We start from the raw sequence: 27,976 nt of genomic DNA, 5'->3' as shown, positions 1-27,976 counted from the left end.
AAATGCCATTTTACAGGATATTTGATCTGTATTCTATTTTTATGATTTAGCAATAGGAGGCAAACAGAAAATGTGAAACAACAGTCAGATACTCTGAATGCATGGAAGAAATGCAATATGAATCCTAAGATTTTGAGCCACCTCTTACAAATATCAGTCTTTTTTTTCCACCCTTCTGGAAAGAACATTGGCCCTCCATATAAAGAGCAGAGAGGATAAAACAGCACATCTCAGAAACCTGATTGGAAAAATAGCAGACAGAAAATGCTAGAAGACAGAAGAGAATTATTTACTAATTTTAAACTCACTTTCCTTCACATGCTCCAATGAAATAGTCTGGCAGGTGGCTACATAATCCCTGTAAACCAAACAGGAATGTAACAATTTGCTCCCATTTATTTATTTTTAACAGAGCCAGATGCTTCTCAGTAGTGCCCATTGACAGGACAGGAGATGGTGGGCACAAACTGGAATACAGGAAATTCCACTTAAAAATCTTTATTTTGGGGCAGTCAAGTACTGAACCAGGTTGCCCAGAGAAGTTGTGGAGTCTCCATCCTTGGAGATCCTCCACATCTGACTGGCCACAGCCCTGAGCAACCAGCTGTAGGTGAGCAGGACACTGGAGGAGATGATCTCCAGAGTCCCTTCCAACCTCAGCTACTCTATGATTCTGTGCCACATCTGTGAGGAAGGCTTTCAAGAAAATCATACTTCCTAATAAATGGAAAAGGAAGTCTAGGAAATAATTATTCCAACGAAATGTGAGGAAGATGTGGTACCCGATCCAATATGCACTTGACTATCTCTTTAGACAAGGACAGCAATTTGTCACACAAGGGGGGAACAGTATAGCATAGTGTATATGGAAAAGCCTTCTCTGACTCCATATACTGACTCTGTGCTAGTCTGTGTGTCTGAGAGAGATGTATATGCCCAGATACACACACAAACGTCCTCCACTGAGAAACTCCAGCTCCGGGGAGATCATTCCCAGGTCAGGACAACATTTTTCATGTTTCTGTTCACTGATATCTTAGATCTAAAGTACACTTCTAATTTTAACTAAAGAAATTGCATTTCCAGATATTCAAAATCATATGAAAAGACAGATTTGGCACTGTTCACAAACAAAATCAAAACCACATGACTCCAAAGCAGAAAGAAACTAAACCCTTAAGGAAGCAACCCACAACTCCCTATCTTTATTGACGCCCTTATGATTGAGTGGTTCTATCTTATTTAATCAAGCAATGTGAAAAAGCCTTTTTTATCATATGAATATATATTTTTTGCTTTCAAAGACAAGCTTAAAGCTGTTTGGATTGTTCTACATAAAATATGAGCTACCCAGTCTTTGCCATATTTTCTATTTCTTTTTATATGCATTTTTACTTAACTTTCTCTTTCATCCTGGTTTTAACTTCCATGATCACAGTGTAATGACTGCCAAAGGCATGTTTCAGTATATTTTTTCCAGCTGTCTGCTAAGTGATAAAGAAAAAAATAGTTACAAAATGTAAAATACTCTACAAAACAAAGTGTTCAGACTGTAGGAACACAGAAATACGAAGGCAGATGGACTGAAAATTACCATATTGTCCATTAAAGATTGCATTTAATGAAAAGCAATAAATTTGGAAAATAAAACACATAAAACTTCCTGAGACATGCTAGTAACCCAGCAGGTATTAAGAATACTTCTTCATTGTTTTCTTCTCCCCAGAATGTCCCAGTGATATTTGACCTGACATGTCTCTTTTTCTAACCCTAAAGGCTTCCATATGGTTACATAGAAACCATATACATATAAAATAAAGGCATTCTCCTCTTTAACTTCTCTAGTAGCAAAAACCACCATTGAAACTACATTGAGGCTTCAGTTTTATGATCTTTTCCCTTTATGTAGGGCTTGAAGCACATTAAACATATGCTTAACTTCAGCACAGCGACTTCAGAGGGGTCAGCCAGGAACTTCAAGTCAAGCACACGTCTAGGAGTTTGCCAGATGAGGCCTTACAGTCTCTTACAAAAACAACAACATTGGGAAGGCTAAGGCACATGGAGAACAAAGAAGTGACTGGTGACATCCAACATGGCTTCATCTAAGGGCATATTGTTCCTGACAAATTTGGTGGGTTTCTACAATGAAGTTAAAACGTTGGTGGAAAAGCAACTGATGTTATCTACCTGAACTTGTGCAAAGCATTTGACGCTGTCTCACATGACATCCATGTCTCTAAACTGGAGAAACACGGATTTGACAGATGACCACTTGGTGGGTAAGGAAGTGGCTGCATGTCACACTCAAAGAGTTGTGGTGAATGGCTCAATGTCCAGGTGGAGACCAGAGATGAATGGTCTTGGCCATTGGGCCTCATGGGTTGGTATTGGGACCAACACTATGTAACATCTTTGTCAGTGACATGGATAGTGACATTGAGTGCACCCTCAGCAAGTTTGCCGATGACACCAAGCTGTGTGGTGCAGTCAACACACTGGAGGCTTTCCTCTGGATGCCATCCAGAGGGACCTGGACACGCTGGAGAGGTGGGCCCATGCAAACCTTATGAGGTTCAACAAGGCCAAGTGCAAGGTCCTGCACCAGAGTCAGAGCAATGCCAAGCACAAATACAGGCTGGATGGAGAATGGTTTAAGGGCAGCCCTCAGGAGAAGGACCTGGGGGTGTTGGTGGATGAGAAGCTCAACATGAGCCAGCAATGTGCGCTTGTAGCCCAGAAAGCCAACCATATCCTGGGCTGCATCCTAGTGCAGCCAGCAGGGAGAGGGAGGTGGTTCTCCCCCTCTGCTCTGCTCTTGTGAGACCCTACCTGGAGCCCTGAGTTCAGAAATGGGTCCCCCAGCATAAGAAGGATGTGGATGTATTTGAACGAGTCCAGAGAAGGGCCACAAAGATGATCAGAGGGCTGGAGCACCTCTCCTATGAAAAGAGGCTGAGGGAGTTGGGGTTGTTCAGCCTGGAGAAAAGAAGGCTCCAGGGAAACCTTACAGCAGCTATATCTTTTACTTAAAAAGGGAAACTGGAAGTAAAATTACATTTATATTATATTATTGCTATCCTAAGACAACTATTTCAAACTCTCCAGTGGTAGAAAACATTTTTTTATTAGTAGTATTATTTTTATAGGGGAAAGAGAAAGCAGCCCATAGTGATACAGCTGTACTGGGAACACATGTACTAGGCTCTCAGAGTCCTCTTCATTCCCCCACTGGACATGTTAGTCTACTAGTATAACCCTCTGGAAGCAACTAGCTCAACCTCAGCTTTGCTCATAAAATATTCCACACTGGAAACAACATTGTTCTCACATCTTACACTATTCAGAAGGCCCTGTTGGAAATGAAATATCAACTCAAAGTGTCAAAGGAAGCAGGATACAAGGGAAAATTTACTTGTTTTATGGCAAAAAATAAAATAAAAATCGAGAGAACTTCACGAACAGCATGAGCTTCGTAAGTATGAGTCAGAATGACTAAGAGCTACCCCCAGACCTCCATCAAGATGCCGTTCTGTCAAGGCTGCATAACTTCCTGCAAGCTAAAACATAAGAGGGTATAATGCAGGAAACCAGAATTTACCAGGCTTTCCAAATGATGTTACACACAGCCATTATGAGCAGCTCATGCTTTGGTTTACAGCTCTTCTCAACATGGTAAAAGTAGTCTGGCTTCTATGCTCCTCCCCAAAACGAAAAGGCTGTTGTTTTCTGAGCCAGCAGCCCTCTCTCTATGTGTACACAAGCCTGATGGATACAAGGGACGGTCGCAACGGAGAAAGCCATACAGCAACCTTAATTATGTGTTACTCAAAGCTGCCACTCTGGCAGTGCAATACTTTCCATACAAGCATTAATATCATTATCAAACATCCCTAACAGCCCCTGTAAGAGGACAGACAGCCCTGTGCCGTCACTGAACAAACAAAGCAGACAATGTGCCTGCTCCCAGAGCATTTGCTATCTGGGGAAAGGAAGGAAAGACAATAGAAGCATATGGTGAGTACCGGCACTTGGTGATCTTGTCACAGATGTCACTAGCCTCTTTTCCTCCCTTGCCATCAGTAAGTTTTCCTTTTGTCAGTACTATGACAAATGTAAATATTATAGAGAGATCTCAACGAGGGCTCCAAGCCTTTGGACACAAAGAAACCTCCAAACACCGGCAAAACAAGCAACATCTGTTCAAATAGACAACTTAATATGTATTTGTACATATTTCTTCTTAAGGAACAGTTAATTTCACCATCTAATAAAAAAATGAAGAAGCAGAGGATTGTATAAGTAAAAGTATGACCATCCAAAATGAAAATCAGTTAGCTGTACAATTAGTATAAAAGCAGGCAAATACTGGCAGAGGAAGAAACACGCAGCACTCACTTCTTACACTGCAATTGCTCCTGCATATCCTGTTAATGTTTTTACTAACAGAATTAACAGGTGTTATAATGGTCCTGAGTTCTTTTCTGAAGAGAGCTCTTTCTTCACCACAGAAAGATCCTAACAGATGTCATTTTGATATCCCATCAGTGCGCAACAGAGAAAGCAGGACAAGAGGTGATGTTCAGCTGCTAATTGCTGTCACTGGGCTTTACAACCATGTGCTGCTCTTTAAAGGAAGGAAGGAAACGGGCTATCTTACAAGTTTATTTTAGGATTGCTGAATTGTAATTACACCCACACAGATCCACCTACACAGGAAAACACGAGTTGTGTGAAAGCAACATCACACCTGGTGAATAAAACATTACTCCAGGTAAATCAGACCAAAGTAGAGAAGACACTGTGTTTTCCTTATGCTCTTCACATCCTTTTATTTAAATCCCACAAACCATCCAAATGTCAACATGCAAGAGTGAAAACAAATAGACTGTTAACTAGGAAAGTGAAGAAGAGAGAGAAGCAGACAAAGTCTACATGGATATCACATATATTTCTTCTGCCAGACAATGAATACTCATTTATTTTTAATTAACAAAGTTTGAGCCTTCCTGACACCTAATTTGTAGACTGACACCCTCCTGTAGACTAATTCAGGAAAAATGTTAACTTTTTTACAGAAAATGGAAATGTCTTAGCACAGCAGAAAAGCAGCCTGAACTAAACTTAGAGTTTGCACAGAAATCATCATACTCCTTCCAAATATTTATTTTTTTTTAAGTTTAGTATCCAGTTTTTAATAAAAGGAAGGACCAGATATTGGAAAGAAAAGTGCAAAAACTCTCCATACTTCAAATGCATAAGCACATATTTAAGAATTGTGTGGATAAGATTTAGTAAAGTAACATTTATTTACTTTTTCCCATTACATTTTGTGCTAGCTGTATAATTCCATAGAGAATGAGCATTTTGCTCTTTGCAAGTTTGATACGCCTTGCCAGACTTCTATGTTGTTGTTTTTTTTCACTCTCAGTTTTGGGATTGGAATTGCTCTAAATACTCACAGTAGACTGAGAGCAGATACCTAGACTACATCAGCTATCAATGAATAACACACAAAGATGATGGTCACAGCTGAGTTTGGGTGGCAGCAAACCACAGAACAAGCACACCACTTGTCTAATGAGCAACCATATAACACAGATGTGTCCTCCATAAATAATTCACTCTGAAAACAGTGCATCTTCAGTGACACTGGAAATTTCAGAGCACTGAAGAGGCAAGACAGATTCACCTCAGAGCACATTTTCTGTTAGACGTATTTGTTCTGTCAAATATAGGACATTCAGATTTTACTTTGTCATCTATGCCTGGGGATGCTCACCACTGAACCTGCCATGCTTTGCTGGCACAAATATGTAATACTATATTTTCTTAAACAAACTGTGATGTAGGCAGTTTCACAAAGATCAGTCATCTACTGATTTACCTGGGAAGCAGGACACTTGGGAAAGGACCAGATAAATTCCACATCTTCTTAAGAGGGCCTATTCAGTGCAGTTGTTACCCTGTCATACTAGAGGGAGACATTTAAGGATTTTGCCCCACAGATGTGCAGAGGAGCCTAGGTATGGATTTGAGAATATACTCTGCTCTACATTACATGGTGCACTTCAGTTGCCTTCAAGAAGAACTATACTATGCCTTCCATTTTTACAGTAACAAACACAGATGTACAGCAGAGAGAATAAAATTTCTTTATGTGCCCTGTAGTACATCTGCTTATCTAACAGTAAAGCAAAGATTTAGACAGTAGCAAGAGAACTAGGACTTGTTATCACTGTGCCTAATGTATTTTGCCTCATTTGCCCACAGATCTCTCCATTGGATCAATACATTACAGAAACCATCCACAAAACAATGAAGCAAGTACCGGACAGTTCAGCATGCCAAAAGCATCCTACTGAAGTTCACGTAGTACCTATAAATCCTAATTTACATTGCATTGCACACAAACTTCATTTCAGATCATAAAGGGCTTGAAGCAGATATAGAAAAGTATGCTTTTTCTTCTTAAAAAAAAAAAAGTCTATGGGATTATAATTATCTTTATTAACTATTTCATATATATATGCTGTTTCATTAAGACAAAGGATATTTCTTCCAAGTTTCCAAGTGCTCATTTTCTCCAAGAAACACTTCTGGGTTTTGAATTTATCTTATCTTTTACAGAATGTCAGAAATGGAAGAAAAAGACATATGTGTTCAAACTATTAACTTGGAGGACAAGCAAGGAACATCCTTAACAAAAAATTAAAAAAAAAATAATTAAAAAAATAAAATGAAGAAAACATTTAATAAGATTAAATGCCAAGATTTTTCTGTGGGAATCACTATAGAAATACAAACGCCGGTGTGCTCCTTTAGCATTTACAAGTCCTTTAGTTTGGGGAGTGGGAGGCCAGGATTTCCTGAGGTTACAATACAGTGCAGAAGATAATCACACTGGACTTTTTCCACTAAGTCAAAATATTTCAGAAATCATTGCGGATTTCAGGGAGAGTTAAGCTAAGTTGCCATAAAAGGTTTATTAATAAAGACAATTATAGAGAATAAAACAAGAACAGGATAAGCTACTGCAGGCAGACAATAGGATGAAATGAGAAATAAGATACCATGTCAGGCTCTGAAAGGCATGAGTTCAATTCTGCTGCAAGGCTTGTCAGTGCACAAAGGGAGAAGTCTCAGAGAATCACGGCATCTGGAAAGCAGCACTTTGAAATGCAGTCATGTACCCAGAAGGCTATTCCATGCTTCAAGACGATGTTTTCCAGAACAGCAAAGGAGTACTTTGAAGACATTCAAGGTACTTTGAAGTAAAGGAGGAGGAAGAGGGAAGTTGCACTGTTTGGGACAAAAAAAGCACAAGGACAAGAGGTGCAAAAAAAAAAAAAAAATTTGTAAGAGGTGCAAATCTCTTCCTTCTGCTCCATCCTCACACCCAGGAGCCTGTGCTCAGACAGTGTTCTCTTCTGGAGCACAAGAGATGCCAGCTCACATGGCCTGTACAGGAGCAGTGACCCAGCACTGCACGCTCTAGAGACAGGACCACACTCAGATTCAGCAGCACACAGCAATGGCCCACAAGGTTAATGCTTCCACAGCCTTGTTACAGCCCAGCAACTGTGCCACCAGCCTTTCATCATCAATCCCCTTGTGACATCCCACCAGCCCACTCTTGGCACATGGCCTAAAATTGCAAAGAATTGTTATAAGGGTAACAGATTTTTTAAAAATCTTAATTGGCTTATCACGGCAAAGTCCTAACAAGAGTGACAGCCACTGGCCAAAGAACAAATGGGGAGGGAACACTTGTTACACTTCTTCATATTTGTTTCCCTAATTTAATTTCTTAAATTCTAGCTATCATCTACTATATAGTGTTTTCTGACAAGGAACTCAAACTCATTGGATATTACTGTGATGTTCTGCCTGTCATTTCCATAAGTGACTATTATCTGATTTCACGTTTTCACCTTTTTGTCATAAAGTAGTTCCCATGTGTGAACTAAACACTGCTTAATCCTAAAACTTAGCCTTTGGTTTCTGCCTATCCACCCCCAAAAATACATCATTTAGCACAGTAATTAGCATCTATTCACTGGAGACCTGGTGGACACCCAAGACAGCAGCAGCTAAGTCTCCTAAGTCACTGCCAAATTAACCCATTTTCATCTATTCTCTTTATGGCCTTGGGAAGTGGTATAGTGGAAGTAGTACTTAGCCTCCCAGAGGATCACAATCGATTCTTTTTCAAGTGCTAGGAACCAATGGAATATCACATGCATTTATGTGTTGTTTTGTACCAGTTTTATATGTCAAAACATGAAATTATTCGAGCTGCTACCTCTACAGCCCTAGTGCTTTAAAATTAAGCAGTGCTTCACATGAACCATATTTAACCTTACATTTTTGTATCACATTCATAATCACAGTATTATATCTTTCCCCTGAAAAAAAAAATCCTGCAACAAATTTCTACTTCCAGTTAGAGTAGCTGTACAGTGCATGAATGTTTGTACAAAATCGAGCTCATTCTTCCACTGTTGTGTTGACTTTACTACCCAGGAACAATGCATCCATCCTTGTTTTAAGTAGAGCAAACTTGATTAAGGAAAAGTTATCCTTAACAGTGACTTCAATTACAGGTTATTTTCAAAAGTAAAATAAATCAAATTTATCAAAACATCACATATATTGTGATTTAACTTTTATGAAGAGTTTTGCCTAGTTCTTTTCCTTCTGATCATGCCAAAGATGATAACACTTAATTATTAACTATAAACACTTCTTAATTCATTGTTTACATTCCACTTATCAGTGAAACTCAATTCTGCAGAGTATATCTACAAACACTGCTTATGATCCCTGGTTCCTGAGGAAATCCCACAGAGGCACAGGCTTAAAACTACGACCAGGACAATATGACAACATTATGAGTTGACATGTCAAATGTAGTTCAGCGCTTACATGGGAAAACCAAAAGCTCAGGAATTTCCTTCCAGAGTTCTGACAAAACAATAAGAATTAACAGGATAATAATGTAGGAAAGGATGGAATAGAGAAAAAAAACTTTAAAATTACAGTTAAGGTTTATATTAATTACTAAAAATGTCCTTGAAGAAAGAAAAAAAATAAATGATAATAATTATTATTAAGTTTGTCTACTTTAATAAATTTAACTTATTTAATTATTAGGGAAATGTGAAAAAAATACATTTTAATAAGTCTACTAATGTAGTGTCATCAATAAGACAATGACCATATCAACATCATCTTTGTGCTGTAGCTATGGATATTATTTCACATCAAATTATCAAGGAAAACCTAATAAACAATATTACCAAGACTGGCAAAGCGAGATGTTTAGACACGATTTATTTGCTTTCCTGTCTTCAGAGAATACCTGGCTATTACAATACCTCCAATCCCTTGGGAATGAACGCCTCACATTGTTAAAGATATTCTCTTTCTGAGGGTGCCAACCTCCAGATTATTAAAAAACAAAATAAAGTCTTATCTGTCACTATTAAAAATTTCATGGCACATCTTTAACAAATGGGTTGCTTATCCTGGTTCTCTCTCCAGATTTCACCTTCAGCAACCAAAGCACTCTAGGAAGCCCTACGAACAAGTTTGGTTTACCTAAGTGGGTGACAACAGTGATGGAGTTGCAGGTTTAAGCATAGGCTAGCAACACAAATAGCAACAAATGTTCCCAGTCAGCTCATAAGAACCTCAGAAAAAAATAAAAACATATAGGAAAACCTCTATTATCATATTTTCATCAACACTATTGGATGCAGCCACTTGCCTAAACAAAATGTAAGTAGTAGACACCTACAAAGAGATAAGTTTGCACTTCTCTCTTCTGAATAAATTTGTCCCTCTCACACATATATTACCCATAGCTCAATATTCAATAACAATGAAATTGTACTTTAATGTCTTCCAGCATTTCTAGAGTCATATCAGGTCTTGCTAAATAGTCTTGCCATGGTTCTTCAGAGTAAACATTATTGACGAAATCTCACAACATGGACAAATCTTTTTAACTGGAGTCAAAACACTGCTTTCTCTTTTGATACCACCTACAAAAAATCCTTCTTGGAATAGTGGGTACTCAGTATACAAATTCTGCTACTGCGTTATAATTGTTCACATAGCAACACAATAACACCCTTGGGAGAATTTTTTTTGTTTCTTTTAATCTAAAAAAGCTTTCACAGATTTGAGCATTAGGTAGTTTCCTTTATTTCTTTTCTCTAGCTGTAGAGAAAGAAATAAAACAGTTATTCAAGATGTGTCATATGACTCTAACCTATCTGCTTTTACCCTTTCAATACATGAGAAAGTTTTAGAAAGCTACCCTTGATATTTTTGTTCCTATTCTCTAAAACTACTTTCTGTTAAACTTGTTTATGTTGTTTGTTTGTTTGTTTGTTTGTTCCCCCTTTGAAATTACTGAATTGCAAATGAAGCAAGCTCTTGACTGCAGCACAGTTTAGGCTCAGTATATCTTAAAGGCTTTTGAGCCCATGAGAATGGTTTGAAATTGCATTTCCTGGGGGTACCTTTCAGTCTGCCACCTACCCATGGTGCTCCAGTTTGCCTTGATCATCGGACTCCTTGCTTCTTAAGCAGCTCACATGAGATCTGGGAAATCTGCTCAGTGCCCTAAGCGTGCCTCCGGGCCCTGCGTGACTCTTTCATTATACTCCTGCAATGGCTTCCTCGTTCTCTTTAACAGGCACTTCACAAATGATTTTCATACTGGTACTTCACAGCTAGTTGCATTTCATCATGAAGATCTAAAAGTTTTAAATTTTCTTCTGGAAGAAATAATCTGAATAAAAATGTTTTTAATGCTGAAGAAAAATATTGATCAGGTAGGAAGTTAACCATAGATGCACCAACCATAGCCATTCTTTCACATTTTTCTACAGACCTACAGATATCAAACCAGTCACCAAGCAAACTCCAGCTTGCTACTTCAATGGAAGACATTGGTCTTCACCCACCTGCAGCTCTACTCTGCCTGCGGAATCCTGCTAAGAGCCAAGTCAACGCTGCTGCAGAGAGGAAAGCAGTGCCATGGGAGCCTCGCAGAAGCAGGCAGAAATGCCACAATCAATAGCACTGGCCATAATGGGAGAAAAACAGTTATTTCAACGACAGGAGATGGGAAATTCTAAATTTATTCTACTCTTTAGCACTGTCAGACCTTTGGTCTCACTCTAAAGATTTGGGAAAGCAAAACTATTCCAGGATTAGAAGCAAGTCAAGAGTTCAAGATGCTTACTTCCACATTTTCCTTCTCCTTAGTGACCCCTGTCTGCAGTGTTACAGACAATGGCCTCTGCCTTGCAAGGCAAATAGGTAGGCTGGTGTGACAAACCCCTGCTTCGACACAGGATGACAGCACAAGAACTGCGACAGTTTGGGTATAATTGAGTGATCAGCAGCAACTCTGTAGTCCAGAAAACTGTGGAAGCAGTTCCACTAGGGCAAATAACCCGCTCTAGCATCTCAGAGATGAGACACCAGAGTCAAGCAGTGCCCAGCTGTCTGTCACCTGATCCTTTGCTGCTTTCTTTAGGTCTTGAAGGCCAGGCCTGCTTGCTGTGGGGCACTGCTCCTCTCACACCTTCATGGCTCAGAGAGACAAGCCTCCCCTGAGCACACTGCAGCTTCTAGAGAATTGCCACAAAGTTCAGAAAATCTTTTTCTGTAACATATGATAATGCTTGAAGTTTTGAAAGATTTGTCCAGATACACCAGAAAACCATCCGCAAAAAGACTTGTAGACTACTAGAAACATTTTTAGGCAACATGCACCAAGAATGCCAAACTTGCATTTTAAGCATACTTTCATGTTTCCAACTCTGATTAATAGTTGGAAAAATTTGCATGTATATTCATTTTTATTAAACCAAGCTATTCAAAAAAAGAATCTCTTTGAGGTGAAACCTGGCCACTGGGAAATTACACTCACTCACAACACAGTCTTGACCACACCAGGATATCAAATAAAAGACACAAGACTTGTTGACATTTCAAATTATTTAAAAAACAGACACACAAGTACACACACAAGGTCATCATTATTTTTATCTTTATAGTATTATTCTTCTTTTTCTAGAGCAAAATCCAAATGAATTTTAAAAAAAATCATTTTTTTAGGGATTTAATAATTAAAAGCAGCATTGGGAAGGGCTTGTTACTTTTTGTTGTTGTTTGGTTTGTTTTTTATTATTTCCCCAAGAGCTTTGTAAGAAAGGTTGCTTTCTGAGGGAGTCTGAACTTATAATTGCTTCTAGGGATAGCCAAGCAAACAGAAAAAAAAATATCGATCAGAATATCAATTTTGCACACAGTGAAGGACACTGAAGTTTTGCTAATAAGATCAAGAAAGTCAGAACATCACTAATTAGCTACGTTACTGATAAAAACAAAAGAGCGTGGACTTCATATATTATACCTCTTGTTAAACTTTTAACTGTACCCAATTAACAGTATAAAATAGCTTGCAAACACTGGGTCAAGCATAATTGCCTGTTAAAAATTGCCTGTTAATTTGTATCTGCATATTTTGTATTAAAACAAATCCTTCCAGGGTCTGGGGTTCATTTGCTTATAGAAAAGAATTAGAAAAATCTCACAACTATTGACTGGTTCTTGCCCTGCCCACAATAACTCAGAAGTTTCCTTGGCACTGCACTGATGTGGCAACAGCCAGCAGCACTATTTCATGTCATCACTTCATGAAAAGGTAATTGCAGCTTGAATATGGAAAGCTGGGAAGTTTGTCAAGTACCTACTTTATAATGTGAAATTGTACCTAAGATAAGGACTAGTGTCATGTTTTTTTTGTTTTGTTGTTTGTTTTTTTTGTGTGCGTGTGTTTTTGTTTGTTTTTTATTTTACTTTCCCCTTTTTGAGTATTCAAGGAGCTTTAAAGATCAGCTCACCAGCTACAGCACTCATCACATTGGTAAGCTTCTGCTACAGCTCCCAAGAAACATTTTCTACAGAGTCAACAGCTGAGAGATTTCATTTTTCCTTTCTACAAGAACCTTTTGGAAGATTTTTGATAGAAGATGTACAGATACATCTGAACATGCACAGCAATAACGCTTGATTTTAACCTGAGTTACTTCATGTTATTAATGATATCTGTTCATAATATCTGATGAAGACCCGTACAGCTAGCCCTTTTGCCTCACTCCCCCGGTACTTATCAGCACAGATAGCATGTTAATCTCTGGATCCCTTGACGTCACTGCCAAAGCTTCAATGGACTTCACTGTGTGCAGAACTGAAATCCCCATAGATTTTTGTGCTGTTTAATTTTGACTGCTTTGCTGGAAGATACATTCATCATTGTAAAACAGTTAATGGGAAAGCTGGAAGAAATAACTCTTGACATGTATTTCTTGAAATGCACTTACTGCGCTTCTGAAAAACTGTTTCAAAAATTAAATATGTGCTACCCAGTTTGTCAAATAAACACAAAGAGAATTTAATGCTGCATTAATTCTAATACTGCTGGGTTTGTTTTGTTTTGTTTTTGATAACAGAGACTAACACAAAGGCAACTAAAGGCAATGTAAGAGAACGATGACTGCAGCAAAATCATCCAACCCCTCCTCGAACACAAGCAGCAGGAGTTTGATCCATATTCCTGCTGAGTCTGTCCATGAAATCTCAATAACCAAGTCAGCATTTTTCCGTAAAAATATTAATTGTGAAATTAGCACGACATTTGGTTTGCTTCCACTCGTACAAATGAGGTGAGACCCCGCGCACTTACTGCCCCTTATACTGAGAGGCTCCTATCTGGGAATGACAGATCCCAGCTGATTACAGGCTGCAGCAATCTCCTGATCATCAGCTGAAACACTGATGTCATTACTTGTCTACCCCCCTTACGCATGTAAATGGGATTTCTACCTTTGTTGAAAGCTTTCAAAGGGACCTTTGATGACAGCTACAATAGATGTAGGAGGATCCTTGCCTGTGACTGCTCCCTGGCATTTTTAATGTACATTTCCTTCTACAGCTGCAGCTGCTTTCATTTTCCTCAGATTCTGCTGGAGATCCTCCCGCAGAAAGGGCGAGTTCTCCTCTAAACCACAATGTTAAAAACAGACTGCTTACTAACATGCCATTTTGTTGTTGTAAACTACAGCTTCCTTCGACACAGCACAATCTCAACACACCCTATAATGCAGCCACAGAGCTGGTGAAAACCAGAAGTCTAAAGAATCTGCAGCAAAAGCACATTTTATTCAGTCTTCTGTTTCCTCTGCTTTGTTTCATGCCACTGAATTTTGAGAGGTTGCTTTTGAAGGACAATTTCATTGATTTAAAAATAAAAATAAAATTTAAAAAAAAAATGAGAAGAAGAGGATGAAAAGAAAGAAAGAAGAAGAAACTAAGGAAAAAAAAATGTTGTAAATGAATCTTTGTATCAAAAAACTGTATGCCATTCACAGGTTTCCAAGATGCAATGAGTCTCAACTAGAACTGGGAGCTATAAAGTTTTCAGCCTACATTTTTTTAAACCAGCAATAAGGTAAGGTCTATATAACTCACTGTCCATGCAATTAATTTTAATAGAAACAGTCTGGGAAGTGCTCCCAGGTGACAGGCACCAGCAATAGGCAAATAGTAAGCTATTCATGTTGGGATGCTCACGTGTCCTTCTGCAAAGTACAGCTCTGTTTGTAATTCTGGTCATTAGAGAGGACACTAAAGAACACTCGAGTAGGACCTGCAACAGGACACTCCACCTCCTCTGGTTTCTCAAAGTCTTGGGGTTTTTGGCTTAGATTATCCTAATCCTTCTTTCAGTTCCTGGGAAGCAGAAAGTGAGTAACAGACTGGATCATCAGTACCTCCAGCTTCTGTGATATTTGGACAACTCACAGACATGAAACACTGCTCCCGTGCCCCAGAGGGCGAACTGAGGTCCAGGCACCTTTCTCAAAGTCACAGAGGTTGTCAGGGGTGTAAATGGGCACTAAACCTTTGTCAAGTCTTAGACTAACACTTAAGCACTCCAAAGTAACCTTATATGCTGATTTCACTGGACTTACTGGAATAGCACTGGAATATTCTCCAAAGGTGCAGTTTCCCTAGGACAACGCATAGGAAGCATAAATCTAATAGCAGCTCTGTTTACATTTAAAAAGAACATTGCTGGAGGCTTTGATCGATTCTTTGTACAGGAGACATTTCACCTTCTGATAATTCAGCAGCTTCTAAATACAGGTTTCTGAAATTGCCCCCATAATATGGAAAGCTTAATTAATAAGTAATTCACCAAATATAGAAAATATATTGTTTAAATGGATCTATAGATCTATTACAAATGTATTGTGGTAAGAACTTGTCATTAGCCATTTCTGGCTGGTTATTTCAAAAATACATTTTCTTATCATTAGTTTTGAGGGCTATCAATAAAATAGATCATAAAACATATGAGAAATTCATCTACGTTGATCCCACCTCACGTTAATAGTCAATCTAAAGAATTGCATTGGCCACAACAGGGACCGAAAGCCTACTTGCAACTCTTGCAATTTCAGACAGCCCAAGTCATTGCACTTTGCAACTCAATATACTGTTAAGCAATGCGACCACTATTTTAGATCGTATTGTTTCTCAATTGTATCATCTTTCCTCACATTGAAATAATCTGTGAGTAGTTTAATCAATTGCAGTTGATTAGGCTACTTTAAGGGTTGTGGCAATGTAGCAGGAATGGAAATGGCATTCCATTCTCTGAAATGAATGGAATGGGGGGAATAAAGAAAAAAGAGTTCATTCCCAGAATATAAATATTAATATGTTAAACTTCAGTATCTGGAGAACTGAAACAAACCAAATACTGAGAAGGAATGATGTAGCACCTGGCCAAAATAGATGGCTTCAGAAATTAAGTTTTTAAGTACAAATGATTTTCAAGAAACTATAACTTCTGATTCTAAAACTAGAAATGAGCAATGATGGCCATGCCTATATCGCTAATGCTACCCAGCAGAGCCCTCACATTGAGTGGTGTGGGTGCCTTATGCCCTCACTGATCAGGGGCCTTCCAGTCATCTCCACGGTTGGACAAAGCTATGTGGCCCCACCAGGAGTCTTTATGAAGCAATTATTTGTAAGTTTATTTAGTTTAAAGTGCCTGAAATCACGTGAGGGCTGTGTCACAGCCTCTCAGGCTCATTTCAATGTCACAACACTGAAAAAATGCATGGCATACCTTGTTTGTGCAGTGGATATACACAGATGGCACGTGAAGTTGTCAGCCGTGATGAGGTGGCACTGGAAGCCTGTGCAGGAATCAAAGCAACACACAGTCCTGTAGCTGTCCTGACCATGTCACAGCAAGATGGGTCTTGGGGTGAACAGCTCCCCAAAACTGCACCCAAGCTTTGGCTCAGACATAACTCAATGACTGACTTTGAAATAAAAAAAAACAGGGATTGGACTGACTTACAAACAAGGAACTGGGGCTTGGGAGGTAAGTTACTTAGCATTTGTCATGTGCCCTATACTCTTTCTGACAGAGTGAAAATAGGACTAAGCTGTAAAAACATTAGGCATGAAATATAATAATTGAAAAGCTATTTAAAGGAGTTAGAACATCCACAGCTATGTGTTTCTTGGGTCTTGCATTTGAAGTGAACTCATCAGATAAATTTATGTTGGCATCAGAGCTCCAGAATAAAGCCTTAAAACCTAAGGGTTTATGAAATAGATCCCAAGTCTTTTGTTTTGTTTTTTTTTGTTGTTGTTGTGCAACACAGTGTACCTACCACCACGATCCAATGGATATCACATCAATATCTGCGGACAGGTGTTACGTAGCTGTTAGCACCATTTTCATCAGTAACTACAGAATGTCAGTATTTGAGAATGTAAAAATGCTTCCAGTCGTACACTTTCAGAGCATTTATTAACAAGATTTAACTTTGATTTCAACTTAGTTTTAAGTCTGTACAGGAGAACAAAGTCCCTGGCTAATTTTCCCTCCATTTTTACACATTTAAGCATTGCTATGATGCTTAGCACAGACATGGACCTCCACGCTGGAACTCGGAAGCTCAGACAGGAACACTTTCTAGTTAGTATTTGGTCACTCTTTAACCATCCATCTCTGTCTGGGGAAAACTCTTGGGAATAAATAAGCATCATGATAACAAGAAGGAAAAGGAAAAGGAAAAGGAAAAGGAAAAGGAAAAGGAAAAGGAAAAGGAAAAGGAAAAGGAAAAGGAAAAGGAAAAGGAAAAGGAAAAGGAAAAGGAAAAGGAAAGAAGTGAAATTCACAAGCATCTGTGCAATGCCTGCACTGTGGCATAAGCTCCTTTGGAAGATAACACCCACTCTACAGTCGCATTAAGGAAAGGAGATGAAGACTCACAGCTATAAATAGATCAAAGATAAGGTTTATATTATCTTAGTCTCTACAAAATTCCTTTTCTCATCAAATACTTTGCTCAGAAATATGTTTTCAATAGTATGTAGCAAAACTGAAAGAAAATTGAAATAGACCATTTCTTGAAAGCACAGACTCCAAAGTATCTTAGAAGGGATCTGTTTGGTCAGCTTTATTTTGTTCCTTTATGACATATTTTTCCTTAATACACAGCATGATGAGCAATACGATCCCATGCTTGTTCAAGGTATTGGAGCTGTGGCTCCCAAGCAGCTCCACACTGTATAGGCTTCATTTTGCAAAGCAAATGGTGGCTGCCCACACATACACACCTGAAGAAACATGCAAAAGTGCATGTTTGTGCAGGACATACTTTAAATTTGTGTTGACTGAAGATAAAACAAACTTCAGGAATTCCCTGCGTGGCTTCCCAAAGCCTCACTTCATTTCTGTGCGCTGTGACTTTCTAGAATATTTTTAGGGCATAAGGCTGTTTTTGAAAGACCTCTTAACTCTCGTAATTTGTCTTACAAGCATAAATCAAACCATGTTGGCCAACTCCTTCCATAACACGACTGCACCTTTAAATACCACTAATGCCAGATGGTCTCAGCATATAAAGCAGCATGAGACAACATATTAATGCTGCTCAAACAAGCGACTTGTGCTAGCAGCAGACCAATGAAATCAGTCTCAGGCTGTTAATCCTCTCTGTCACCATGGCTACATCTATTTCAGACAATTCTTCAATTTTCAAGTCAGATGAGCTTGTTGGCTCTTAAACTTCTCTGTTCTGGGGTTATGTTGTCAAAGACTTTTCTTTCTGCATTGACTGCTCTTAGCAGGACCCTATTTCTGTTTATTTATAGGTTTCTCCACTAGAAATTTGTACTATTTGATTTACACTAAAGATTCATACTATTACCACTACAGGTTTGCCCCCCTAACTGTAACACATAGAAACTCTGCAAATATAGGTGTCTCTATTGCGACTCTCCCTGCCAGCCCTGGAAGAAAAGGGAGAATCGGTACCTCCCTATCAGGGCAGCTCACAAACAATAACAAAAACGTACATCCACAGCAGGTAAACGGGAAGAAGGTTTCAACTCCTCCTCACTGTATGCCTGTTAGCATAGCTGAGACAGCACTAATACTGGGGCTGCTTGCTACTGGGAAAAGGAGAGAGGAAGCAGGTAGGAACTGCGTCTTGGAAGTAGATCAAACACTGAGCCACACACCATCTATCAGGTACGTGTACTGGGCACGTGGCATCGGCACATGCTAACTAAAGCAAGGGAGTATGATGTTCCCTGTCACGTAGGTGAGAAGCTGAGGCACAAGGAGAGGATGTTCTTATCCAAAAACACAAGAGAAATGTGGTAAAGCCGGAAAAGAAGTCAGGCACCCTTTATCACAAGACCACTTCTCTGCAAAGCAACTTCCTTCAATGTCAGTGTGAAAAGATTATACACAGGGTAGCCCAGCTCCCAATTCCACAGCTTCCCTTTTCTCTCCACTCTGCTATGTACTGACATCACAAAAAAAAAGAAAAGAAATTTTATTCTGAAAAGCATAAATTTGGACTGCTCATTGCTTAACTGCAGGCTATTTCGGAATGGCAGCCGCAATTAGTTTTCTTTTTTAAGGGTACGCACGCAAGCAGGCTTGAGCTTTAGGATTTACAAGCCTCCTGCTTATCATGAAGATTCAGAGATACAACTCCCACTGACTTCAGTTTGACTTATAGATGCTCATCAGCTGGGTGAGAGGAGAAATTAAAGCACCATCCAGCTCGTATTAGATGAAGATCTGACACAGTAAGCTTACCAAACAGCTCCCTTTGAAGTAACATTTTTACATGTGTAAGAATTATATAGTTAGGTCTTGGACTCATCCCATCCCAATTTTTGCAAAAATTTAAGCAAAACCTATTCCTCTGTGCAAAATGCAGAACTAGCCAAAATCCCAAAACCTTCATTTACCACAAGAAAAGAAGTTAATTTTGAATGATAGATATGCAAGGAATATACAGCTCATAATGCTGAAGGACAGCAGTGTGCTAATGAAGGGCAATGACAAAGCTCCCTTTTGCTGTCTTTTGGGATGCAAAAGTGGGAGGACATTCAAATATGTCTTGCTGCTAGAAATCTCAGGGGGAAAATATGCAGTAACAAAACATATTTGTTATTTATCTAGTAGCGTGACGACAACTATGCAAAAAGTTATCTTTGACATACTTCGCCTTTTTTGCTTTCTCTGTTTCTAAGCATATTTTCTGATAGCAAAGCACTGCATGATTTCTCTTTTGTTTGGAGAGCCAATATGGCAAAGGTCAGGGTCACGCTTTCCAGATGCCATAAAAACCTCCTGATCATTAAATTGGCATGTCAGCAAGGATGACTTTGCCAAGAAAACAGTTCGTTAAATCTTGGCCACACAAGGAAGATTCACATGGAAGTGTAAGCATTTAAAATGGCACACGATGGCTATTCTCACTGCAAGCAGGCTGCAGCCAGTGCAGCGCCTTTCTTTGGTTGTACATCGGGCAGCTCACGTTCACAGCACAGAATGGCTCCACATAAGGAACAGCTATCCCTGCTACCATTACCCTGGTAAGATTTTTTTTCAGCCTTTTAACTGAAAAGGCCTTTGGTGTCTTCATTTAGCCTCAGCATACCAGAAAGCAAGCTGCCAACCACCCTCATCCCACTGAATTCAGTGAATCCCATCTTTTGATTTGCAACTTACCTCAAAACAAATGCAACTCCCCTGCTCAAAACTCTACCCATCATTTTAATTACCTACCCAGGAGTCTTGAAGTACACATGCCAATTTTCACTTTTCCTTGATTCCACTAAATTTTAAGAGTACTCAGCTACAAGCCTTTCCAATTTACCTCCCAACTGAATGGAAAAAATAACCACAAGTCTGTGGTAATACACATACGAGACTTTTGTTTAAAAATATACATATAAACGTGACATGAGACATGGAGGAATATAAATGAAATAGCTATGGAGACTTAACAATATGAATTGAAAATGCTGAGAAAAGGTCAGGTAGGGTTCATAAACAGCATTTTTTTCAAAGCAAGCATATACAGTAAAACAGGAATTTTTAGATGATGAAACGTGGAGGCTGGTATTCATCAGGTCTTTCCAACAAGCTCTTGCACACATTGCTGAATGAAAAGCCTGCCCAATGTCAGCAACTCTCACAGTCACTGGAGAAGAGAGATGTTCAGGGCATGTCAGTTTGGGCATTGCAGCTCAACTAACAGTCTACCTACTAACCAGCAAAAAAAGAATATATTATGAATATGAATGTCCAGCATGTAGGCTTGTACCCCCTTTGAAAGACAAAACTTAGGTAAAATGAACATAGAACTAGCTCTAAATTAGATTTAATACTAACCTGTTGCATGAACCTAGTGGCAGATCCTCTGTTACAGAAAAAAAAAAATGTGCTTTTATGAAATAGGAAAGCCTGTTTTGCACCTTTTGCCCTAAGTGTAATTTAAAGGTTTGAGATATTGATCTCTAAATTACAGACAAATTTATAGTTTACCCTGAATAATAAATTAAGAATCAATATAATAGCAAAGTCCCTTTTTGAAACATCCCTTGATTACAACTTACGTATTTAACAAAACATCTCACAAAATCTTTGGAAATCACTGTGCTGTATATACTTTTCACTACTTCTCTGGAGTTCACATTAATTGCACCAGAATAAAACATCCATTTAATGCAAGTAACAAGAGAACAGGCTCACCTCCTGTTTTCACTGGGAACTGCTATGGCATTCTGCAGGTGTGGGTGGGGAGGATAACTGTTCTCTCTAGAAGAAATTGAGTCAAAATAATCAGCACTTTCAAAAGGAGTAGGATGGTCAAAACCAGTCTGAGTCAGACCAACCAACTCAGAATGCTTCTGCACTCCCAGACTAATTTTAAACCTGAAAAATAAAATAGCTGCCTTCTGTGGAGTCATGCTATGCTCCTTGTGATTATAGCCTTTTTCACCACAGATCATTTCACTTTTTTGTTATTCCAGAAAATAAAAAGGAAACTTTTTAGATGCAGTAGCTGGGATCTATAGTGCATCTGCAGGTAACACACAGCCTTCTCTTCACCCTTTTTAAACAATCTGACAAAAAATGGAAGACATGAAATACCTCAGCCAGTGAAGCAATTTGGAGAAAGGGTATTAAATCTCTAGGAAACACTGCAGAGACTGTCTAGCACAGCTGCCTTACCACACTTACTGTAAATTTCCATCCACTTCAATAGCAACATGAATGGCATTACCAATTAACTGCAAATGTGATCTATAAATGTAGCTACCTCTCCTTTATTTGCACCAGTTTTGTGAGCAACAATATTTTTCTCCGGATATTCTGTACCTCTCTATATTTAAATGAGCATTAAAGTCAAGATAGGAAGACGTGATGAATCTAGAAATAACAAGAACACATTATTTAAGGAAGAAAATATTTTTATTTTTGAAAAAATGTGTGCTGACAAGTAGGTTTAAAATTCTCTGTAATTTCATGGGAAAGTTAATTCCAGCCTCTCAGCCTCCCGCAGCCTGAGCAAGGTGCAGCCAGCCTCCACTTTGCCCTCAACCACCAGCACTCCCAGAAGGTGAGTCAGTAGCATATCCCCTGTGACAGAAAGAAACTGTTTCCTGATGCACAAAAGAAAAAATCCAATATGCCGAAGGCCACCTACGCAATAGGTAGACTTTGCGTGGGACGCAACCCCATTAGTGCGAGCTATCAAATAACTCACAAGATTTTTATGTGCAAATTCCAAGAGTAAGGAATAGAAGCTTTACAAAGCCAAGTGCAATTAACTTTTTTTAACAATTTTAACAATTAAATTGTAAGTGACAAAATTAGAGCAGCATCACCTGACATCACTGTAACCCAGAGACGAGCAGCATGCTTCCTAACATCACCACCGCGACCACATCTCACTGCCCACCCCAACGCAGCATGCACCCAGCTGAAGGGAAGCAGCCCATCAGGTCCCAAGGTGACACTGAGTGGTGTCCCCACAGTGCTCCAGGAGCACAGCAGGATCCTGTCCATGCTGTGCTGAAACCATGGCAGCCTCCTGCACAGCTGTTCCTCTTTGCTGCTGCTGGTTTTGTATTTTTTGTTTTTCAAAAAAGAGCAACATTTTGCTCGCAGCAATCTTAAACTGCCAAAATCATTTTAAAAAATTAAAAAATTATACGGGCTTATGTTCAACACTGAAATACAAACATTGTGAACAACACTGCCTGTCCCATGTATTTGTCAGGTTTACTTACCACAACTTCTTGTCCCAGCAAGTGTTACCCCAGATGGCTGATGCCACAGCTGAGTGCAGGAGTGCTTCGATAACAGAAATAAGACCTAGGTACGGTTTTTGTATTATCAGACAGATCTTGGATTTCCCCACTCATTTATACACAGCAGAGGCATGGTTTTCACTTCTCTTTCAGGCAGACTTGAATTACATTTTTTCAGGAAGAAGTGGCTCCAGTGCTTGCTGACCTTGCAGGGCAAGGCTGGGGCAGAGGCATGTAAGAGCCCAACATTGGGCTCTGTGGGGCCAGCACAGGAGCAGGGGAGCACCAAGCCATTTTGAAAGCCAAGAAGCTTATTTTGGCTCTGTGCCACCAGTGACCCATCCAGCCCACCTCCCCGCTGTGCCAAGAGGGGTCTTGCACAGACTGGTGGTGCCAGAGGTTGAGGAGGTCGAGGCGGCCGTACTAGGCCCGGCGAGGCTGCTCACAGCCTGCTGCCATCACACCCACAGGCTCCTGCAGCCAGGCAAAGGCGTCCTTCACCCGCTTCACACACGGCGTGCTCGTGCCTCATCCCACTTTCACAGACACTTGCGAGGTGAAGGATGAACAGCAGAATTATTAAAACTGAAAAATTACTCTGAACCACAGGCTGGTTTGAGAACTACGAAACACTGCGTTTGAAGTGCCAACATTCTCAGGATTCCTTGTGTGCTCTTCTCCAGCATGAGTAATTTGATGAAGATGCCACAAACTTGCAGATCGTTTTGTTGTCACAAAGCCTGTATTTTCGTCCATCCTCTCTTCTCTCCACTTGGTGCAAAAGAAATTTTTGGGGCATGCATCTATACCACACACAACCAGTCACTTAATAATCTTTACTTGCAGAATTTCATAAAACTACAACACTGAAAATATATATATATAAATGTTTTCTTGATTTTTAAACGAAGTAGAATTAGAGATAATTTTTTAGTTGCAACTTTTTCAGGTAAAGAACAAAAAATAAAGAATCTCAGATGTCTCATTTTCAGCAGGTAGAAGGGAAGCGGTAATGGAGAGGACTGATCCTGTGCCACCAAAATCAATGGTACAAATGAGTCAGAAGTGGCAGCACGCCTAAACAAGTGGCTGAACATTAATGGTGGAGGAACTGCTTTCAGCATTAATCGATTCTAAATATATTTCACTGCTATTAAAGAATACAAACTTATGACTATAAATAAGCTCATTTTGGGCATAAAAAGGCCTTGAGAGATCAGCATCTACTTGGTGTTTTTTCAACAGAACATCAGATATCTGAAGCAAGAGTCTATTTGCTATATTTGCAAGTGGTCGCACCTGCACAGCAATTAAGGCAAAACATTATATACTTTGTCCCAGAAATAACCTGTGCTTTACTGTCAACTGTTCTCTGTTTTCCTTTGGTGCATCATCAGTTTCCCATCATCTCTTTCTCCTCACTTTATCTCGCCTTGCCCTCTGCTGTCTACTGTCAACTTTGCCAATTTTTATCAAGCACGGGGACCAAATTGTATTTTCTCACTTAATCAAAACCACTCTAAAATGTTTTGATCACTTTGAGTCTCAGGTCATACAACACCTTTTACACCTAACCACTGATACGGGCTCATTCACATCTTGCTTTGCTTTAACTTTCTGTTAAGGCACAGCTTCCTCAGTGTAGAACTGTTTGGTAAAGTTCAGACATCTTCATTTCCAGGTTTTACTTCTCCTTATTCAATACTTTCTTTTCCATTAGCCTAAAGAAACTACTGCCAAAAAAAAAAAATCACAAAATACTAGAACAAACTGTGGCATGAACCAAAACGGAAACGTGAATAGTGAAATACCCACATCTGCAGAGAAGGTGACACATTTTCCTAGCATTTAATGTAGGGATCAGAAACTTTCAGCACTCTCATGCTTTTGACATTTAGCATGTCAAAAAATGGGAATAGTTCAGTAACTCTTACCCTCCAAGTAACTGATCTATATTTCAAAGATTTGCCAAGATACTTGTAAATACTTATGGAAGAAATCAGACTTGCTCATATGGAGTTGCTCCAGTTTCTAATGTAGTATCAGGGCTTCAGAAATAAAAAATAAAAAATCCTCACAGTGTATATTTATTCCACCAAAAGATGAGGCCTTAATGATTCAGTCTGATTGCTTATTAAAGATTTCTTCCAGTTGCTCTGGAAATCTAAAGTATGTTTCTAAGTTTTTTCTTTCAATTTCTTTCCTGAATTTGTTTTTAATATTGCACAAGTATTACTAATTTATTTTGAAAAATAGCTGATATTCTAAAACAGAGGTTGACTCTTATGTCCACGAGTGACCGAATGAACTCACACAACGCTGTACGGGCATAACATACATGTGCTTATGTAATGCATGCGTGTATGTGCCAGATTTGATTTATTCAGTGCAAAGCCTCTTTACTTAGTATAAAGCATCTTTACGGATGCTCTGCTGACACTTTGCGGATTTATTTTGTCATCAACTTGCTCACTAAGTGAGCAGAAACATTTTTTTGTGTGTTTTCATGGTGGCTCACTGGATAGTTCTGGTATCATCTCTGCATACTCACCAGGCTTCCAGATGCACGAGCTCTCTACAGATTATAAACCAGTAAGTAAATCATATCCCACTTAGATATATATTTAAAAATAAACCCCGTGACACATATCCTATCTTGTAAGAACACGTTATGCTCAGGAATAACAACTCCTTGACCTGTCATGAAAAAAAAAAAAAAAATTTATACGTATGTCTGTGTCTATGAATCTGCTGATTATTTTTTAATAATAGATGATAATAAATTAGATGGGTCCTGATCCTGGAAGCTTTAATCACCCAAAATATTCCTATTCTGCCCTGGGAATCCAGCATGGCTCCTCACAGTGAGCAAGGATCCCCCCCGCTCAGGTAAGCACTGCAAAATCAGCCTCACAGCTCCTGCCAAGGCTCGTACAAGGCTCCACTTCTTTTAATGCACAGCTTAAAAAAAGCGCACACAGGAAAACAAACAGTGCTACCTTTCACTGCACAGCAGAAGAAAGGGCACGTTATTAAGAAGAAAGCCCCTCTAATACAAACAACCATGAGCATCATGGTGAGGTGCTTGGGCTCTGGAACAGAGCAGCACAGATGCTTCAATGCCTTTATGATTAATTCGAAGGAGCACAACCCTAGGTAGGCACGAGTCTGTCCTTCCTGAAAGGATCCCGAGTCTCTCATGTGCCACTGCAGATAACGGAGGCTGCAGCAGCTCTCTGCTTTTCTGAGCAATGCCCCGTACCTCGCAGAAGGATGCAGAGGGTTTAAATAAAACAACGAGCATGCTCTGGTTCAAATCCTAGCTAATCCTCTGGGGAGGGGGGAAAAAAAATCACACACACACAGTATCTTCAGCATCTACCACTACAGATCGTCAGTGCTCATCACATTCCCCAACATGTGATTTGGGCATTAAAACATGTGGCTTTTTCATCCACGGGCCTCCTTTTGTGAAGGACCCAGCACAGTATAGGAAGCACGGAACACCCTTCATGCTCCCCGCAGCTTGTGTGTGGATGCAGTCTGGAGGAAATGTTTGTTTCTGCAGTTTGATATCGCTCAGTGACATAAAGCCAGATTCTCTTCTCCCTGGGCCCAGCAACAAGCCCTTCCCCACATCCCCGACAGCAGCAGCAGCAGGAGGAGAAGCAGCCTCCATCTCTGACCACACACAGGGCTCTTTTTCTCCCCATTTCAGCTGGCTTGACGGAAGCGGCAGATAAAAAAAAAGAGCTGCAGCGGACCGTCCCCTCCCAGTAACTCGGTTACAACAGGAGCCGTGCATCATTTTAACGTGCAGATTACATAGTGCTGACAGGTTAAGCCTTAGCTTCGGGATCGCCCTTTGCATCGAGATGACAACATACCACGGAGAAATTGTTCGGCTGCCACTGCCATTCCTACACGTTTTTATTGCAAGATGATGCTTTGTTACCCTGCCTCCCTCCTCTGTCTTGCAATAAACGACCTCGAAGTGCCAGCAGCAGCCCTAAGCAGTCAGTCAAAACGTGAGCCCCCTAAGGATGCAGAAAGTTGGGTCCAGCTCAGAGGGCTGCAGAGACCCGCTCCGGGGACAGCCCGTCTCCAGCTACAAACCCAGCACTCGGGGCCTGCTCCGAAACCCCCAGAAGGGCGAGGGGACAACCGCAGGTGCCCCACTCAGGGTCCCGGCGCTGCCCCCCGGGGGTGGCAGCGCCCGAGGTCCGCGCCCCCCCGGCACAAAATGTCCCCGTGCCCCCCCCGCCGCCGCCTCACCGGGCTCATGCTCGCCGGGCCGGTCGGACAGCTCGATGACCAGCAGCTCCCGGCCCTCGGCGCTGCGCCCCACCGTGTAGATCCTGCTGACGGCCGGGCACTGCAGCCACACGGCCACCAGCGCCTCCCGCAGCTCGGCGTAGCGGTGGTACTCGAAGGAGATGCCCTCCTCGGAGCTCAGCCGCCGCCGCCGGCTGGCGCCGCCCGCCCCCGCCGGCTCGGCCGCCCGGCAGGCAACGAGCAGCCCGCACAGAGCCAGCAGCAGCCGAGCCGCCATCCCCACACACGCGTTCAGGCTCCCGCCGGCCCGGCAGGGAGGGAAGGACGGACGGACGGGCGGACAGACGGAGGGAGGGGCGGCGGGAGGAGCCGCGGCAGCCGCAGGAGGGGGCGGGCCGCCCAGCCCAGCCCCGCCAGCACCTGCTGCTGCTGCCCGGGGGCGAAGGGGGGCTGCGTTTCTGCACCACGGGGCATGTCTGGGGGCAGTGAAGGCTCAGGAGGGTTACTGAGGTCATGGAGGTGACTTTGGTGCACCGCAGAAAGCCACGGGTAAGGCACGAGCTGGTGCTGGAGGCTGCTCACACGGAGAAGACATCCCGGATTGCTCCATAGGGCTCTGGGGGAGCCGCTCGCAATAGAATCACAGGACCACAGAACCATTAAGGTTGGAAAAGCCCTCCAGGATCATCTGGTCCAACCATCACCCTACCACCAGTGTCACCCACTAAACCATGTCCCTAAGCACCACATCCCACTTTTCCTTGAATACCCCCAGGGACGGTGACTCCACCACCTCCCTGGGCAACCCGTCCCAGTGCCCGACTGCTCTTTCTGAGAAGAAATGTCTCCTCATTTCCAACCCGAACTTTTCCTGGTGCAACTTGAGGCCATTCCCTCTGGTCCTATCACTAGTTATCTGTGAGAACAGGCCGACCCCCAGTTCCCCACACTTTCCTTT

At 40.8% G+C, this 27,976-nt stretch overlaps 1 protein-coding gene across 1 annotated transcript in view; it reads right to left on the bottom strand.

The window, feature by feature from the left end:
* The window catches only part of CPE (carboxypeptidase E), a 57,794-nt gene extending 30,424 nt beyond the window's left edge, over positions 1-27,370 (bottom strand). The window contains exon 1 of the mRNA XM_068681170.1: positions 27,019-27,370. Within this exon, the coding sequence (XP_068537271.1) occupies positions 27,019-27,295 (277 nt within the window). The 5' untranslated portion in view covers positions 27,296-27,370. The remainder of the gene's footprint in view (positions 1-27,018) is intronic.
* Between the last annotated feature and the right edge of the window lie 606 nt (positions 27,371-27,976).

Source organism: Anas acuta, chromosome 4 (assembly GCF_963932015.1).
Source record: "Anas acuta chromosome 4, bAnaAcu1.1, whole genome shotgun sequence".
NCBI lineage: Eukaryota > Metazoa > Chordata > Aves > Anseriformes > Anatidae > Anas > Anas acuta.
The sequence above is the reverse complement of the archived record's forward strand: the minus strand, read 5'-3'. Positions and strand labels throughout refer to the sequence as shown.